Here is a 17,884-nt window from a genome sequence, read left to right as displayed (position 1 = left end):
GATGATGATGCTGTTTCTCGTTCCATTGGGGTTTGTAGTTATGGCACGCGTCTCAGCCAGTGTGACACCATAGGAATAAGAAATAACGTAACGGATTAAACTCTTTTACTCCGTGTGTGGCACCGCATCGTAATAAACCCACATCGCTTAAACTCACAGCTTGCTTGGCACAGCCCCGAAGCAACGAAAAAGCCATGCGAGACTGCGATGTGATAAAATGCATTATGCGCCGTTCCATCCATATACTTGTACCGCACATGTCTATCAGGAAGATATTGACAAAGGTTGCATAGATGGGTTCAGTCGACTACTTCTGCTTGATAGGTATGGCTTGTACGAAATGTCACGAGAGAATGCCCGAAAGATACCTTGTCTTTTCCTTTTTCCTCATCACAGGCGATTCTTCTGACATATCCCCCACTGGATAAATCACACAACCTCAGCCCCCCAGACTGTAATGTCTGAACACACATGACAAGCTTAGTTGACCTTCACAATCGTTGTCACAACATCGTAGCAAGATCCGGGAAATTCAGCCGAATTAACCTGATTGACCTTCTCGAGACGCTTCTCAGCAAAGCGTCAACGCGAACAGGGGGACTTCTTTCGTTTTTTGTTCAAAGGGCATGCGTATCACCCCTCGACGATAGTCCGAATGGACATCAAAGGCCAATTTGATGCTGAGGTGTTATTCACGGAAGAGCAGGCCTGCTCGAAGACGTGACTAGAAGTATACCTGCCCCCGCTTGAGTGGCAGCACACGCATTTACAAGTCATGATCCAAAAATTGTTGTAAGGATTGGCTTGCGCTTTCTGCTTCATTCCTCATGTGCTACAATCGTGTACGATGGTGGCGCGCATGAATTTAGCCGATTTGCTTGCAGGCCTTCTCCTTCGCCATGGGTGCATCGTCTGATGGCGTCATCATGCTCGCCGAAGATCCTTCGCTAGACGATAGTATTGTGACTGACCTATCAATGACGAGAGAAGATGTCGATGGATCTATATTTTTTCACTCGGGTCGAAGAGATCCATCACCTACAAAAGGCTGGTATCATAAAACTCATTATTCCTGATCATTTTCCCAGATTCACCATCACGATTGACTCGACCGTTATTGTTCATGTCAAGCATGTCAAGCAACGCAGGCCAAACGATCTCCCTAAGCTCCAGTCTCACCCGGGAGAGGGGCATCGAGGCATTCTCAAATTCCATCAAGATCTCTGATGGTCCCACCAAGTCTTCTCACAGACTATCAAAGCCTGCCAAAGCAGGGCTTTGTAGCATCGTAATCAATGCGATCGAATTAGCCGCTCGCGCAAGACAGCTAGAACTGAACTCGAAGCTGAATCTTGAATACGCCCATACCACCACCATCTCTGATCTGCAGAATCGATGGATGCACGATCTATCCTCCATACGCGGACTCGTATGCAGTGCCGACGGTGATAAGGCAAATCAAGGGTTGACTCTCGTTCCTGCTTTGTCGGAGATCGAAGGTATCACCTCTTCTTCCTCAAGGGGTCGCCGAGTTTGCGAATCCGCATTCTCAATCCCGCTTCGCTCAGAATCAAATAGCACTGCCAGCATGGTGAATGGTCTCACGATTTCCAAGATTGCTGAACGCATTCAAGCCACGAGAAACGTGGAGCAAGCTCTTCAAGAAGCACTCAGATCAGGTACAGCTAGCGATGTAGCTGCTTTTCTCAGCAAGACCACTGGTTTCAATGACGATGAAAAAGCTGCGTATCTTGCTCAAAGCACACTGCGGGATGTTCAAGACAAACTGTCCAGCACGACTGCTCCCGGACAGTCATGGGTATACAAGATCGAGAAGAAGAGGACTGGACGAGATAGATTTCCGTTTCTATGTGACGAAAGCAGATCCCTGTCCAACTTTGGGAATTCAGATGAATATATCGACGTGTCTCTCGGTATCATACCCAGTAACAGCTCACCGAACGCCTACGAAGGTCGCCCGATCGCCCGAATCTCAAGAGGGGAAATGAAGACTCTAGTCCATCATGCATTTAGCGCCTTGGGCTACGCTAGGATGGCCAGGGACTTAACTGATCCTTCATCGGACGAATGGGAAATGCGCGAAGACTTGGTCCGCAAGGACGTCAGGGATATCTTAGCTGTCTTGTCGAGTCATATTGGCGACCCAGCATTTCGAGGTCAGACAGTATACCTTCCCACGGACACTGAGATGAGCGAGCTGTTAGCTGAATCTGAAAATCGAGGTCTCTTTAATTTCGACGAATATGGTTCTCAGCCAGACACCTTTTCGGCTAAGTTCGAAATATCGCCTTCGTCTTCTGCTTCGACGTACGATACGCTCGATGGGATGGCTTTTGGCGCGATGGTAGGTGAAGGCGTGATCCTCAAGACGGTTCTCGAGGGGGATTCGAAAGATGTAGTAGATTATGTGCTCAAGCATGGGGAAGAAGATGCGGTCAAAGGGAATTTTGGTCCTTTCTTAGCTAAGAAGACTATCGAGTCCCTCTTGTAGTTCTCATCGAGCTAACTTCCTTCCCTCTTTTTAGACGAGACATCACGAAGCCTGCTTTAAAGTGGGGAATATGCGTTTTGGTGGGTTACTTCTGTCGATCTACATATCATGCATGATTGTACTACACTCTCCCATGAGGACGCTCAGATACTCTGGCTTCTTGCGGTCGACCATCTGTTGCCATGAGATCAGACATACGACATACATGGTCTAGGCTTTGCTGATCCTTTGACGTCGAATACCCTTTGTTTCTCAGAAATTTAGACTGATCCTTTCTCGTGAGCTTGCTTGTGCCTGCAACTTCGCCGGTAGTGTGAGGCTTATAAACGGTTACATCCCGTCTCCGAGTGCATCGTGAGGACGTCCCCAGCCAGCTGGAGTGCCTATCATATCTATTCACCCCCGGACTTTTCTTCTCAAAGCGTCACATCAGTTCAGCATTCTCAATCCAAACAGAAACGCATTCAACATGAGCTCAAACGGCAGCGCTGCAACTACCGACTCCCGGCATTCCTGAATCATAACCGATCTCACATGTGGCACATGCGGGTGAGCACTCACCTTACTCTCCTTCGTCCTCAATCTTCCTTTGAATATCATAGCATGACTGATAGTCAGATCGACTGCAGACACAACGCTGCGAAATCCGACCATTTTTGCCCGCATCAATTGGACGAGCATTTCGAAGAGGGCGCCGGGAAGTAAGTTTCAGTTTCTGGTCCTTTGTCTGGGTTTGTTTATCTTGTCGCATGCCCTCAGTTCATCACCCATTACTGTGGGACCGCGCTTTCATGCTTTTATAGTGAATTGAATCGATATTTCCAAACTGCTCTTGCCGATTCGAATAACTACGATCGGAATGGAAGATGGTGGGAGCTACATAAACGAGCTGAAGCTGCAATGGGAGGTTCGAAGGGTACAAATGGCACTTCAGATGCTTGAACAGCTCGATGGGCTTATGGTAAGGAAATGGATTACCATGAGTTGAAGTGACTCGCATATTTGCTACGTAGTTCAGAAATCCAATCCTGATTGAAGATGCGATTTTTGGAAGTCAGGTATTCGCGCCGGTGATCATCATCTTCGAATCTGAGACTGATGATACTGATGCCACGGTCAGCCTTGTCTGTCCGAAGACAGCCTCGTTGTCGTGTCTGAACCGTCATTGCAGTGTGAAGATCGCAATCCTTTGAGCATTGTCGGATCATAAAGGTATGACGTGTTTGCGATTTCTCCAGTAAGAGACATTTGAGGCGAGCTTCTACTCACGGTCATGTTCAGAAGAGCATTACGCCAAAACATCAGTGGCGAAGGAATTAAGCGCAGGTTTTGTTCTTCTTCCGATTCGCACATAATTCAGTCACTCGCGCTCATCCTATATTGACGATTAAGGAAAAGATGTCTAAGGATGCTCGTCCACCATCGCCTTCAATCATGTCTGATCCAGCGTCAGGCTCAATTCATGAGCGAACGTTTTCAACTATCTCTTCAAATCCATCGCATGAACCATATCCAGACGAAGGAGAGATGAACAGGGTTGATCATTCTCGAAACGCTTCTCCAGCAGTGACACCCATGCAGACACCCTTGAATACTTACGAAAGAGCCGATCCACTAGCCACGCCCCTAGAAACGAGGGAGAGAAGCGATCCGCTGGGTACGGTCCCTTACTCTACCATACCCAAGGCTGTATCGGGGCGTGAATCTTCACTTTGTCACAGGATTAGCGTATCCGACGGTGGAAGCGGAAATGACCATGCAAGTGGGTCTGGGTCCGGTGTCGGTGTCAGTGACAAGGAGAAACCTCCTTCGACGTGGAACGAAGTCCGTCAGTCTTTAGCGCGAACGGCTGGGAGAGAATCGCAATTCGTGGAGCAAGTCTCCGTAGTCAGTCTTTCCGATTATTAATGACTGTTAGCTCAATTATGGAGATAGCGATTGCTTTTACAGGTTCGTGATTGCTGATGAGAATGGCCACAGGTCAAGTATAGGCAAGATGGAAGGGAAGGGATCTGGGATGGCGGGGTGACATTTTCGAAGAGTCAAGCCACGTCTCAGATCAAGATTGTCGAGTACGTGCGATGACAATGCATACGTGTCGATTGTATTCAAATCATGGTACTGCAATGAAACCTGTGGTTTGGTCAACTTTGACTTTGAGCTGTTTTGGCGTTGATGTTGGAAAGATCCACTCACGCTATATCTGACTTATCAGTCCTTTCCCACCACCGTACACCCGTCCACTAGCTTCCAATCCACTACCTTCCGACCTCCTTCGTCGGACCAGTACCTTGCCTTCCTCCTTGGTGACATTCGACACATGGACCAGTTCTTTCACTCTCAATATTCTACCCGCCGTAGTCTCGCCAAATGGGTGTAGAGCTCTTTCGCGTAATCGATATAATCCCAGTGCTTCTAATGTCTTCCTCGATGATTGTGGTAAGCCTATTGGCGATCGAATTAACGTTATCAGATGATGAGTCGGTATAGATGATGAAGTTGATGCTGATGCGGAGGAGGAAGAAGAGGAGGAGGCGATATTTGATATTTGATTGAGAACTCGCGTGCGAAACATCGTAAAAGTAATTTCTTGTGTGTCTTACAGGTCGGTAGTGTATTGCGCTTGTGATCGTCCGACTTGGATTTGCTCTTGGAGGGCAGATGTTGACTTTATCTGGCGGGGTTGTTGCGAAGTAGAGATCAACGAAATGTACGAAGCTTGCTCGCTTTGATAAGGGGACAGCAAAACGCTAATCGCAGATTTCATGACGTGGATATACAAATCAACATCGCTCATGTATGCCTGACTCGGTTGACTTTATCTATGAAGTGTTCGAGTCACGATGATTGATGCCTAGTCCTGTATATATCTCAAGGCGTCTACCTACTCGAATCATTTCGACTTCCTTGATTCAGCTTCAAAAGTAGATCGTAGCGACCTTGGAATATGTCTTCCTTTGTCCGAAATGCCGCTGGCGGGGCCAGAAATGCCGTCCGACGAAATCAAAACCGAGCACCGGATAACGTCCAGATCCGACATTCGAACCCACCTCACCTGTTGACTTTGGCCGATCTGTCTCCTGCGCAAATCACCACCTTGATCCAGAATGCCTTGGCTTTCAAATATGTGTACAAAAATGTATCACCCCGAGCACTGATGTCCTCCCTGGACAAACGAACAGTCGCTCTCTTATTTAGCAAACGATCTACCAGGACTCGAGTAGCCTCTGAAACTTCCGTTAAGGCTTTAGGAGGACATCCCATGTTTTTGGGCAAGGATGATATCCAATTAGGCGTCAATGAGACTCTGGAAGATACAGCTAGGGTAGTAGGAAGTATGGTGGATGGAATCATGGCTCGAGTTGGCGGTCATCACGAGGTCGAAGTGAGTCCAGCCGCATCTCATCTCCAACGCCGAAACGATTTGAGCTGACAATCCTGTTCTGCTTTACTTTACTTTGCATTGCTTCACTTTGTTCTGCTAGACACTGGCAAAATATTCCCCTGTACCAATCATCAATGCCTTATCGGATTTGTATCACCCCACCCAAATCTTAGCCGATATTATGGCTCTGCACGAACACTACGCTCCTACGCCAACTCCTCCCCGACCCGCCGAAGGCGAAGGAAGCCATACTTCGGTCCTGAAATACTTCCAGTCGACTGTCGATCCTATCAAGTCATTGAAGGGCAAGAAGGTAGCATGGGTTGGAGATAGTAATAACATCTCGAACGAGTTACTGGTCACCTTACCTCGACTGGGCATGGAGTTCAGCTTAGCCGCTCCTAAGGGATACGATACAGTAGATGAACGAGTATGGAAGAAAGTGTAAGTCAACCGCATGACTTGGTGTGGCTTGAGGAGCTTCAAACCAAATTCGTCTTGGTATGCTGATGAGATGCCCTCAATCAGTACCGAAGCAGGAACAGAATCCCTTGTAACACTCACCAACTCACCTTCGGAGGCTCTAGTCAACGCCGACGTGGTGGTCACGGACACATGGATTTCTATGGGCCAAGAACAAGAAAAAGCAGATAGGTTGAAAGCGTTCGCAGGTTATCAGATCACCAATAAGATGGTCACTGATGCAGGAGCCAAGGAAGACTGGAGATTCTTGCATTGCTTACCCCGAAAACAGGAGGAAGTGGACGACGAGGTGTTCTACGGTCCACGAAGTTTGGTATTCCCCGAAGCTGAGAATAGGAAGTGGACCATCATGGCTTGTTTCGAGTGAGTGTTTCGCACCTCCGTGATTTACTGGCCTGTCCATCTGACACTGGCGTGATATTTGTATAGCATGCTTTACGGTAAATGGCGATTACCTTAGATCGTTCAACTTATCAAGCTATGACGAGATATGGGACCGCTATAGCACGACAGTCACTTATGATTGGCTTATGGGTAGTTCAGTCGCTTATGCATGTCATGTACCGTAAAGTGCACACTTACATTGTTGACTTCAGAAAGCATTGATTCCCCACTTCCCCACTTATCGTCATTACAGAAAACAAGGATCAAAGGATGTCAAGATCAATCAACGTTATACACAACCGCGGAAGGGAAGGCATCTTCCGACACCGAAGGAGATGTCCCCGTCACTGACAACTTTGAGCACACCTCAGCCTCGATTATTACCTATTACAGCATATCCTTTGTCCTTTTATCGGCAGCAGCACTCAACCATTGGTCTGCGAGCAAGCATCAGTGCGCATCATGCCCAAAGCTCGGAAGAGCAGTCTAAGGGTTAAGCATAATAAGCTAGGACCTCTATCTTCACCGCTCAAGCCGTCGTCCACTTCTCCTTCGAAATTGGTAGAGGCAGCCATACCTCTCGATGACAAAGATGTCCAGCAAGAAGACTCTCCTAGCTTGTTATCACTATCCAGCACACCCTGGTCAGACAGCATGGCGAACGAACACCTGACTATAGATGAGAAGAGAGCCCTGAGCATCCTGCATCAGCTATGCGCCTTTGAACAGGTGTTGATGGAGTTCTTTACGGGTCTGGATGGACTGGATATCTCACCTGTCAAAGGGTCATTAGTTCTGAGCTACGACAGGGTCGAGCTGTTCGTCAATCCTCAGACAGGGGTGAGTCTGTATTTTCCTTCCATTGCGCGCCATCTGTTTTAAGCTGAGGTATGTACGATGTGAGCAGAGACAAGCTAGAAGGGCGGACGATATCAAGGAGTTAGAGGGTATGATCAAAGCAATGTACGTCTTCTGCAATCCTGGATCCCCGTTGCCTGAGGAAAAAGTCTGACGGTGTGGTACGATGATGCAGAACGAAGTCTCAGATAGATGCTAAGGACAACGTCGTACCTCGCTCATACCTTCTACGGTGAGTCTCTCTCGTTCCAGCCTATCGAGCAGGATAGATACCACCCATGTGCGAGTCAATTAATGCCACTGACGACACTCGTATATACTGTAGGATTCAAGATAATTTCCTCTCAGCTCTGCGGAACCCATTTGTCCACTTGAGAGAATCAGCCCAAGTCCCAGGACAAGTAGGATTATTTGTCAGACCCAAAGACAATGCTTCCGGGAAGAAGAAAAGCAGGCCGCCCAATTTAGAAGGGATCCGATTCGAACTATTCTCCTTTCCACGGAAAATCGTCAGTCCTGAAGATCATGGGTTCTTAGATGACTTGTCGTTCGACTATACACACAGACGAGTGGGCGAGCGTGAGAGCAAGAAGTATATCCTTATTGGTCTGGGTATGGCTAGGGTGATCAATGTGAGTCGAGCCGTCCTTGATCCCGATATTGCTCTTCTACGGAAGTCTGAGTGAACGGTGCGTTGCGCTGATACCTACCGTCATCCAGCATCATTGTACTCGGGACAAAGTAGAGTGGCCTTTCGCGCCGAACGGGCTGAAGTTCAAAGATGGTCATAAAGAGATTGGAGTGATGTCTTCGGAATTGGTACTAAAAAGAGGGAAGAGCTTGGTAGCTGGATCAGAGGTTTTTGGGTACTACGGGGATGAATTTGGTGAGTCCGTCACACGACAACTCCAATGATTTTTAGCCTTGACTGATGAGTGACTGTCGACGATGTGTTTATAGCTCGACTAGACTGGTAAGGAGATCATTTTCCACCTTTTTGAAACCTGGTTGATGTTGAGAATGCTACCATACACGCCATAGCAAGTGCGATAGTCCCACTTTTCATGATCCCGACAGCTCCCCTTCGTCTACCCCTCCCAAGCCCCAGAAACGGCAGAATCCATATATCGACCTGGAATCCGCTTCTCGAGCGGACTCCATGGATCTCGATAGTATCCGAATGGAAGGCTCGTCCCGTGTCCACGTTCACCAATCACCTCTGGGCCCATTTGACCGGTTTATACAGGCTCGGAACCTGGATCGGGATACGGACGATGCAGCTCCGAAAGGGATCAGCGGTAGGAAGAAGAAAAGGAGAAAATCAAGGAAGCACGATTCGAGTCAAGATCACGATGATCATCCTGTCGCAGCAGGCGACGATAATGATATACAGTATCTTAGCGATGGCATTGGAATTGCGGCCGGTCATCTAAGGTCTACCACCCCTAAACGGCGGAAGAAAGGGTCCATCTCGAAGGCTGGCGTGATAGAAATCGACCAAGACCAAGACGCTCTAGAAGTAGTCAGCCTATTCAGCTCCCTGCGGGCGAGCGTCGTCCCGGATGATGGTGCAGACAACGTCCTCGTGCCTGAATCGAGCGGAAACGCAGCGGAGGAGCCAACACCATCGCCATCTCCTCCCTCAACTTCGGATATCATGAACAGGATGATGCAGCTAGATGAGCGGATTGAAGATCAGCTGGACATATTGCAGGATCGCGAACAACAATTCGATAAATTGATTGCGGACCTGATCGATCTGAAAGAAGTTGTACAGCGAGATGCCAAGGTGCTTGCTCAGTTGAGACGGCAGCAGAAAGGTCTCATCAAAGGGATAACGGAGATTCTTACAAAGACCGGAAAGGCGACACTGGAAGAAAGCAGACCAGCGGGTGGACGATCGCATCAATCAGTATCAGTGTGTTCTTCCGTGAGTCGAGTTTTGCTTTTTGCTTCGGTGTCGCTTAGCTAATTAGTACAAGTAGCAGTAGATTTAAGCGATACTTATATATGATGGACAGCCAGCGACGGGAGGATGAACAAGTCGACTGGCAGATTGGCCGCTCATCTATGCAAAAAGCATCGCTTTCTAAATCAAATTGTGGCGAGGATGAATGTTCGAACTGCGTACTGTATGCTGCTCCCCACTTTCCCACTCGTGGTATCTAGGGTCAGATCGATCGGCCAAAGGATGCTTTGAATCTGATCAAATTCCCGTATTCGGTCTGAAGATTATCATGAATCAAAGGAACCCATCTAAGTCATGATGATGCTACTGATACATGTCCAAGATGATAATAACGCTTACTGATCTTTCCTTCCTTCTTCTTTCTCATTTTTCGTCTCTTTCTTTTCGTCAGCCAGCCTAAAGTTCATAACTCTGCTATTCAGCTTTTCTCCTTCCAACCTTGAACCTTCAGTATTCGAGCATCGCCCCTTCAATCATGCTCAATCTTTGGAGGGTCAGTCAAAGGAAAGTCGAAAATGCTGCCTCAGAAGCGCCCGAAGGATTGAGTCCAACCTCGATCCACGCCGAACCGATCGAGATCCCTTCCTCCGATGAAGATGTGGCCTACGGCAGTCCGGAAACGATCTTCTCTACTTCATCAGACGGAGACGGGTATGACCAGATCATGCGAAACATGGAGGAAGACAATCTCACCAAGGAAGAAGCAGATGCAATACACCTTTTGCATTAATTATGCGCTTTCGAGCAGACCTTCATGGATTTCCTCGCCATGCTGGACGTTTTAGACATCACCCCGGTCAACGGTTCGCAGGTCATGCATTTCGATAGAAAAGAGCTGTTCATCATTCCTGGTACTACGGTAAGGCTTTCCTGCCCAATAATGCAGATGTATTGTGGGCTTTCCTTTTTCCTTACGGTGCCTTATCAGAGATTTGCCAAAAGAGACGATACGATGGAACATCTGGAAGCAGTGATCGAGTCAATGTCAGTTCTCCCCCACGACCAAGGAGACCATAAGTTGATGAGATGTCTCAGTACACAATCACAGATAAATGCCGAGGATAACCTCATTCCTCCATCTTACTTATACAGGTGAGAATCCCGCTATCATCGTATCTTGTTACAATTCCGCCTCGATTCCAACATTGAAAATCATCAATTTGCTACGGTAGAATCCGAAACAATTTCCTCTCGGCGCTCAGGAACCCCTTTTTACGCTTGGGAAAGTCAAAGACAGTGCAAGATAGAGTAGGATTATTCCTCGAAAAGCCAAACTACACATCGACGGGAATCGAAAATTTGCAACAAAGAGGACAAATGTCAGACGTTCAAGGCGTGAAGTTCGAATTGTTCTCTCTTCCTCGTTCATTTACCAATCCCGAGCGATACGGTTTCTTGGACGATTTGATATTTGAGTACACGCACAGAAGAGTAAGAAGCAGGAAAAGCCATAAATATCTCTTGATCGGCTTAGGAACGGCTAGGCTAATCAACGTAAGTAGCACATTTCTCTCGACTTCATGCGGGTGAGGCTGATTCGTAATGCCATAGCATCGTTGTCGAGATCATGCGATCAGCTGGGAGTTTGCGACGAATGCTTTGAGGTTTAAGAAGTATGCCAAAGAGATTGGAATCATGACAACAGAAGTAGTTGTACACAAGCATGATGAAAAGAAGTTGGTCTTTGGGAAAGAGCTCTTTGCGTATTACGGCGATGAATATGGTCAGTCGCCACTCGTCAGCTTATCTTCCCCATCTTTCGATACTGTGAGATGTTGATTTTTCTGACTGTTGCATCTTCCGGTCGCATCCGGACAGCGAGACTTGCCTGGTGAGCCTTCTCCCCTTCGATCGCTTATAAAATACTATTGAAAATCAACATTGATTTTCCAGTAAATGCGAATATCCAACTCTGCATAGCGCTTTCATCTCTGTCGACTCTCCCGATCTTCCTGAATTCAGACTTCCTCAAATCGAAAATCCAGCTTGGTCTTCTGACTCACGAAGGGAATCTCGAGAAAACTCAATGGATTTAGGCAATTATCAAATGGAGGGCGCGTCTGCCAAACAGCCACAAGAATACCTCAATACCGATTCGGACTATGAAGCCGACGAGCAGAAATGCTTAAAATGGGCCAGAACCAAGTCATCACGCGGAAGGAAGAGGAACTTGGCACAATCGCCCGACCATGAATCTCAACTTGAGGTAGACGTAGGATCAGATCACGACGACCATGTTGATTACCTGAAAACTAGACATTCAGCTGGAAATAGGGTAGACATCTCGAAACGCCAAAAACGGATCGTCTCACCGGAAGTACAAGATATCTACACCCTAGAACATGACACAGTCTTTCCGTCAATGCTCCCGAGCACATTTACTCACATCCAGGAAGACGGCATCACCATTCAGGGACCCGACACACAGCCCGGGATATCTATACCTACCACGTCGAACACTGAGCTGATCGACCGAATGATCGAGATGCAAGAGAAGATGGGGAACTATTTGAGAAATGTAAAGGATCGTGAGGAGCAGTGCACTAGGATCTTGTCAGATCTCCTTGACATGCGAGAACACCTTCGGGAAGATAAGCAACAATTATATCAGTTGCAGGAAGAACATATGCGACTTATTAACGATATGAAGACCACCGACAAAGCTCGGGACAAAGCTCATAGAGAAACCACTACTCTGGCTGTCGAGGATACGGACCGTTCGGAAACGGGTGAGGATGATGGCTTGGATGATAGCTTGGAAGACACCACGCTGCGTGATCAGGCGAGTGCATACACTGGCCATTTGATGTGCTCACAAGTGAGTTACTAGTCCGAGTTTTCAGCAGAATGGACCGCTTGGCTGACCCTTGTCCCACAGCAGTGATGCGTGCAGCACGGATCTGTGATAGTTGAAAATAAGGAGAATCAGATCAATGTGCACATGCGATGCTCGGGGTCATTCTATCGGGAAAGCGCAATCTCCGATATGCTCATATTGATATTCCGATGGTGGTCTGTGCGCTATGTAAAGATAGTATTCTCAGTAGGAGAAGAGATGCGATCGTTCAAAGACATTTGGCTCAAGTGGACTTGAACTGTCTTCTTTCCTTCTTTCTCTTATCCTTCATCGACCAAGATTGAGCTCATTGCAGCTCAAGAGTTAACACATTTCATCGGTCCGAAATGACGATCGAGACAGTGAAGAAGGGAAGCAGTAAGAGGTATACTGGATCTCTCTCTTCTGGGATAGAGAGTTTACCCGACTCATTTCCGGATGGTCGTGATCTGCCCGCTTTTGACTCGACTCTCACCAGCTTACCCTCACAGCTCACTAGAGCATCGGAAGACGATACAGACCACGAGGATGCAAGATTTGAGGCCGATCTCAATCTAGCTCACCAGATTTGCGCGTTTGAACAAGCCTTCCATGAAGTACTGGCTGCATATCATGGAGTTGATCAACCTGCTATGAGGTCGAGCTTCATGGAACGGCTGGACAATGATGCCATCAAGCAAGTCAAGCGAGAAATTGGCACGATAGTAAGTGCAAGCAGACCTCGTCCAATGAACGGTTCCCCATGATTATACTGATATATATATCTGGGTTTTTTCGTCGTAGAATGGAACGGACAAAGAGAAAGACGTGAGGTATCTGACCAAGCTATTGCAACGAGTGTAAGCTACTTAGGCCTGTGTAGATGAACTTGCATGAGCTGATTGACCTTTGCAGTACCGCATCGCAGCAAGAAGCAGCCGAAAACGTCATTCCCCCTCAACTATTGAAGCAGCAAGTACCGAATCTCTTGTCACAACTTCACCAATCCTGCTTGCCTTCCGGGTAGCTAGCTCACTCTGTGACCGCTGCTATTTCTAGATTCGAAGAACACTTCCAGCACGCGCTGTTGAATACCGATATCGAACTTCGCACCTGTGCTCGACTCGAAGGCCAGGTGGGCCTGTATCGAAGAAGCGCCACTCAATGTCCCCCTCGAATGATGATCAACCCAAATTTCGGGAGACACAAGAAGGATAAGCGGATGATTATGGATACAAAAATCGATCTCAGCGGAATTGGCTTCATCGTCGTGATTCTCCCGCAGACATCCGAGATGTAGATGAGGCAGAAGAGTACGGGTTCAACCCTGCTTTGGCTTTCGAACGGACCTACAAGGGTAGGGATCATGTCATGATGAGTTTAGGATTCGGAAGATCGATTAATGTAAGTATCACTCAGTCTCACCGGTTCCGCGCTGACATGCTCCTGTAATTTCGTTCATTGATAGCACGCCTGTATTGCCAACGTGGATTGGGACATCGACGATTCATCGGTGTCGTCCCTTATCGAAAAAGCCAACGGCGGAGTAGCTACTCAGATCTACGATTTCCACTTGGTATCTGGTATCAAGCCCAGTGAAGAGATTCTGGCTTACTATAGTGACTACTTTGGTGAGCTATCTTGTTCGCCTGACGGATACAATTATAGCTGGTTGATGGTGGTATGGTCCTAGCGGAAAACTTTTGGTAGGTAGTGCAATCCCATTTGAGCACGATATACATATATTACGACTTGCTAATAGCGGAGTAACTCGTTGACAGTGCATGTCCTTGGGGAAGCCAACATGAGCAGACAAGCGGATCATCCGAGCACGATACCTCCCCAGACTACGAGCCGGTCAACAATAAAAAGAAGAAATCGACCAAGAAAGCAGTCAAGCGAGAACACCAGCATAGCTCATCGGATGACGAGGACCGAGAAAGCCATCTCATTGAGACCCGACAGAGCCAGAGGAGAAAGAGGGAGAGGACTGCATCATGCTACCGCCAAGCAGAATCTTCTACTCAAGGATACAGAGAGGAAAGCCACCTTTGTGTGACTGCCACAAGCAGATGTGGCGACAAATACGATGAAACTCTCTGCTGGGTCCAACGCACCTCAACCGCCTTGAAAGAGCCCCTTGATGCGACATCAGATGCTGCCACGAGCTCGTTCAGCTCGCAACCATTATGTGGTCTTATGGGATATGATACCACATTCAATTCGATTGATAGTACTCAAGTATCGGATCAGACGAGATCGCTCCCATGGGGATTCACGGACGCCGACCCATGATCATGATCAAAACGAAGTTGATGACGGGTGTCGATGTGAATTTTAACGCGTTGTCGTTGTCGAGTATCGTCTTTCAAATGAGTCTAGACGAGATCTATTGAGGGGATGAGATTGTTGGCGAGCACGAAAGCTCCGAGCCTATGGCAATTTTGCCTTGTATGGTTGATTGCTGAGACTTCCCATCTGCTTCCAGTAGAACGCATATCTTACCATATTATGATTATTCCATATGCATGCATCAAACATGTATGGAACGATTGCACCATATACCATCACACATCCATGCAAAGCGAGACTCCACTGGTATGCATAGGTATACACAGATATTTACAGCGCGTCGTCCTGCTAGGGGTCTGTGCGAAAGATGCAAGGTCTGTGCGTCTGAGTTCCCACCGACCCACCGCGAGATAGGAGAAATAACTACCTCCGCATTTTCCTTTTCCTCGCTTTCTATTATCCACGTTCACTTCTGCCTAAGCCATTGAAGACTCTGTCTAATCCATCAGAAACATCTGAAGGGACTGAAGCAGCCACCAGTAAGCCATACAAAGACTTGTCGTTGGGTCTAGGTCAATATTGAGAGGCGCGCGGAGATTGATTACTCACACAAACTCGTCAATCGCAGGTCCTGCCAATTTCCACTTCATGAAATGGTAAGACCCCCGAAGAAGAATTCGCCAAAACCATTCTACACTTATGGGGGTACCAAAACCCCCGATTCGAGCAAGGCAGCCTCTCAGAAGGGTAGCCTGCCAAAAATAGCCCCGAAGTTGAAGCCCGTCAATCCAGATGAACATGCCATCAGAGTCCTTCATCAGTTATGTGCATTTGAGCAGATGTTTCACGACCTGATTGCTGTGCGGGATGGAGTGCATAGAGCGCCTATGCGAGCTAGTCTGGACCTGGAGATGTCGTATGATGGATTCCTCAAGCGATATCATTCAGATGTTAGTCTGATTGATCACGTCGCGATACAATAGTACTCGTGGTGACACGCGGCTCAGTCGCCGCTGACTCTGAATCGATCGTGAACTTCCATAGATCCGCCAAGGGATCAAGCATTCCCCATCAAGCTTACAGAAATACTTTCATACATTGTAAGCTTCTTCCCCCTTAAGCAAGGCGGAGGGAAGCAAATGACTATATACGTCTAAACAGGACAACGCATCAAGTCAAGCAGAAAGACAATATCGTGCCAAGGAAATGGCTAGACCTGTTCGTGCTTACGCGTGTCTGCTGTAGCCAAGGGGCAAGAAGCGGGACTGACAGATTTGGGTTTTGCAGGATCGAGACCAGTTTCTCAGTCTTTGCATCCAGACCAACAGTCAAGCTCGGGATAAACAACGGATTTGACAGTGCTCAGATCGGATTATTCGCAGACTCGAACAGGAGCGGCGGTACATGCGTCGGTACTGGTGGTATCGAAGGGATACGATTCGTGGTCTTCGCTTTTCCCGAAAGTGTTCACAGTGTCGGAGAAGCTGGTTTCGAAGAAGGCTTGACATTCGAGCACAATGTTGAAGGAAAAGATATCACTCTCATTGGCTTAGGGCCCGCACGAACTATTAATGTGAGTGACACCATCACCAGTTCAGTCAATGAAGTTCATCAAGTGGTTATATGTAGCGCTCCTGCTATCCCAATGTGTATTGGTATTTCAAGAAGAGTCATCTGAATCATCTATCCGGAAGTTCAGTCGACGGAATAGGTTACTCTGCCTTTCCCATCAGACAAGTCGCAGGAGTGTCCATTCGTCCGGGAGACGAATTGACCGCTTTCTACAGCGAGCACTTTGGTAAGGCTCATATGTCTGATTTCGCCTGAGAGGAACACACTGATCTTCCCCCTCGATAATTAGCCGAATATCTCTGGTAATTTCGTTTCTGCTAGTCCAGATGTGTGTGGGACATATGCTGACGAGCTTGATTTGGACCATATCTCCTGCACTGCAGTGACTGCCGATACCCCATGTACCATCAGAGAGGCGTGAAGTCTGCTGAGAGTAAGGAAGAAAACTCCACATTTTCGAGCTCCGACGAAGATGATCAAGACAGCAGCGAAGAGTCCACAGACTCGGAAGTTGCGCCATCCCCAAAAGCCCAAAATATCGGCAAAAGGAAAGAAACATCGACAGTGGCTTGGAGAGCAAGGTGATCCGCGTTAAGCAGGAAATGCCGGTTCACACGCCCGTTACGTCCAACGGCGCGTCTTCGAAAAGACTCGCTGCGAAGGATGTTCAGAGTGAAAGAAGTGATTCCAAGCGAAGTCCAATTCATTCTGGTCACGATCGAAAGCCCACCATGGACCCAAAGACCAAGTCTGAAGATGACAGCGGTCCTCCGAATGAACCACTCGTTTCGAAGAAAGTGAGACCTCTCTCACCTTTCGACAAAAAGCCTGCCACCTCGGTCCCTAAACCCTCGAGCACTGAAAAACATGTTAGATTCACAACGCCGAAACCGGCTGTGACCCGCAAGCCCAACCATGACGCGAAAAGCGGAGAGATCCAGGTGGAGCAAAAGGTCGAACCGGCGCCCGATCACACTCATCAAAGCATATCCGAGAACAAACCTCTCGACTCCATGCCATTCCATGCATTAGTGGTGGATCCCAAGATGATGGAAGCGTTTCTGAACAGTCAAAAGATGGTTACAAATCAGCAAGAATTGCTTACGGCCCAGCTAGTATATAGGAAGACGAAAGAATCAGATTTGGAGGAGAGTCGAGATACTCTGCGACAATATCAGGACAATCACAACTGGTTGAGAGAGATGATTTGGGATAAGAAACCATTCGAGTAAGAGGATATCTGAGGATGACTAGGTCCTACCGTGCTACGAAAGAGGCATCATGAAAGTCGTTGTTGATGATGACATCTCGTCGCGTCTGTCAATAACGTCCTGGCAGGCCATGGTCTCTTTACCCAAGAAAGCTACGATACTATGCATTGTATCGTGATCATTCGCTTGGTGTACACGCTTTACACTTTAAAATAGGGGTACATATTGAGAAGTTTCATCCAAATGCACCTGCGTCAAGCGTCGGGAGGATCATACAGTGTGCAACACGGGTGGCAAAAGAGTGAGGACGAGTCGGAATTTAAAGTACAGTACATATCTTGCGGGACTGAAGCATCCACCTTGATGAAAGATGCGATATTTATGAGGGCGTACAGCGTCTCCA

General features: G+C 47.7%; 9 protein-coding genes across 9 annotated transcripts; 8 read left to right on the top strand and 1 right to left on the bottom strand.

Annotated features, from left to right (window-relative positions):
• Nucleotides 1-1,132: 1,132 nt before the first annotated feature.
• Nucleotides 1,133-2,512, top strand: I303_100994 (uncharacterized protein; the record flags this gene model as incomplete). Its single annotated transcript, XM_018404363.1, has 1 exon — nucleotides 1,133-2,512. One exon carries the CDS (start codon nucleotides 1,133-1,135, stop codon nucleotides 2,510-2,512), a length of 1,380 nt encoding a protein of 459 aa, XP_018267017.1.
• A 1,398-nt stretch (nucleotides 2,513-3,910) lies between these two features.
• Nucleotides 3,911-4,597, top strand: I303_100993 (uncharacterized protein; the record flags this gene model as incomplete). The annotated part of the gene is made up of 2 exons (XM_018404362.2): nucleotides 3,911-4,399; nucleotides 4,493-4,597. The coding sequence occupies 2 exons, from the start codon at nucleotides 3,911-3,913 to the stop codon at nucleotides 4,595-4,597; spliced, it is 594 nt and encodes a 197-aa protein (XP_018267016.2).
• A 112-nt stretch (nucleotides 4,598-4,709) lies between these two features.
• I303_100992 (ribosomal protein L30) lies at nucleotides 4,710-5,087 on the bottom strand (the record flags this gene model as incomplete). Its single annotated transcript, XM_065968239.1, has 1 exon — nucleotides 4,710-5,087. The coding sequence occupies one exon, from the start codon at nucleotides 5,085-5,087 to the stop codon at nucleotides 4,710-4,712; it is 378 nt and encodes a 125-aa protein (XP_065824311.1).
• Nucleotides 5,088-5,459: 372 nt separating this feature from the next.
• On the top strand, nucleotides 5,460-6,747 carry I303_100991 (uncharacterized protein; the record flags this gene model as incomplete). Its single annotated transcript, XM_018404361.1, has 3 exons — nucleotides 5,460-5,897; nucleotides 5,998-6,341; nucleotides 6,426-6,747. 3 exons carry the CDS (start codon nucleotides 5,460-5,462, stop codon nucleotides 6,745-6,747), a joined length of 1,104 nt encoding a protein of 367 aa, XP_018267015.1.
• Nucleotides 6,748-7,226: 479 nt separating this feature from the next.
• Nucleotides 7,227-10,321, top strand: I303_100990 (uncharacterized protein; the record flags this gene model as incomplete). The annotated part of the gene is made up of 8 exons (XM_065968238.1): nucleotides 7,227-7,604; nucleotides 7,672-7,727; nucleotides 7,798-7,854; nucleotides 7,948-8,254; nucleotides 8,343-8,508; nucleotides 8,583-8,595; nucleotides 8,664-9,552; nucleotides 10,043-10,321. 8 exons carry the CDS (start codon nucleotides 7,227-7,229, stop codon nucleotides 10,319-10,321), a joined length of 2,145 nt encoding a protein of 714 aa, XP_065824310.1.
• Nucleotides 10,322-10,908: 587 nt separating this feature from the next.
• On the top strand, nucleotides 10,909-12,685 carry I303_100989 (uncharacterized protein; the record flags this gene model as incomplete). The annotated part of the gene is made up of 5 exons (XM_018404359.1): nucleotides 10,909-11,085; nucleotides 11,143-11,314; nucleotides 11,410-11,422; nucleotides 11,512-12,409; nucleotides 12,485-12,685. 5 exons carry the CDS (start codon nucleotides 10,909-10,911, stop codon nucleotides 12,683-12,685), a joined length of 1,461 nt encoding a protein of 486 aa, XP_018267013.1.
• An 89-nt stretch (nucleotides 12,686-12,774) lies between these two features.
• Nucleotides 12,775-14,701, top strand: I303_100988 (uncharacterized protein; the record flags this gene model as incomplete). Its single annotated transcript, XM_065968237.1, has 8 exons — nucleotides 12,775-13,131; nucleotides 13,211-13,266; nucleotides 13,322-13,378; nucleotides 13,466-13,541; nucleotides 13,658-13,810; nucleotides 13,875-14,037; nucleotides 14,100-14,112; nucleotides 14,188-14,701. The coding sequence occupies 8 exons, from the start codon at nucleotides 12,775-12,777 to the stop codon at nucleotides 14,699-14,701; spliced, it is 1,389 nt and encodes a 462-aa protein (XP_065824309.1).
• A 650-nt stretch (nucleotides 14,702-15,351) lies between these two features.
• On the top strand, nucleotides 15,352-16,855 carry I303_100987 (uncharacterized protein; the record flags this gene model as incomplete). The annotated part of the gene is made up of 7 exons (XM_018404357.1): nucleotides 15,352-15,648; nucleotides 15,743-15,798; nucleotides 15,860-15,916; nucleotides 15,986-16,271; nucleotides 16,328-16,496; nucleotides 16,560-16,572; nucleotides 16,654-16,855. 7 exons carry the CDS (start codon nucleotides 15,352-15,354, stop codon nucleotides 16,853-16,855), a joined length of 1,080 nt encoding a protein of 359 aa, XP_018267011.1.
• A 146-nt stretch (nucleotides 16,856-17,001) lies between these two features.
• Nucleotides 17,002-17,502, top strand: I303_100986 (uncharacterized protein; the record flags this gene model as incomplete). Its single annotated transcript, XM_018404356.1, has 1 exon — nucleotides 17,002-17,502. The coding sequence occupies one exon, from the start codon at nucleotides 17,002-17,004 to the stop codon at nucleotides 17,500-17,502; it is 501 nt and encodes a 166-aa protein (XP_018267010.1).
• Nucleotides 17,503-17,884: the final 382 nt, after the last annotated feature.

The sequence above is a fragment of the Kwoniella dejecticola genome, chromosome 1, assembly GCF_000512565.2.
Source record: "Kwoniella dejecticola CBS 10117 chromosome 1, complete sequence".
NCBI lineage: Eukaryota > Fungi > Basidiomycota > Tremellomycetes > Tremellales > Cryptococcaceae > Kwoniella > Kwoniella dejecticola.
This window is presented reverse-complemented; position numbering and strand designations above follow the sequence as displayed.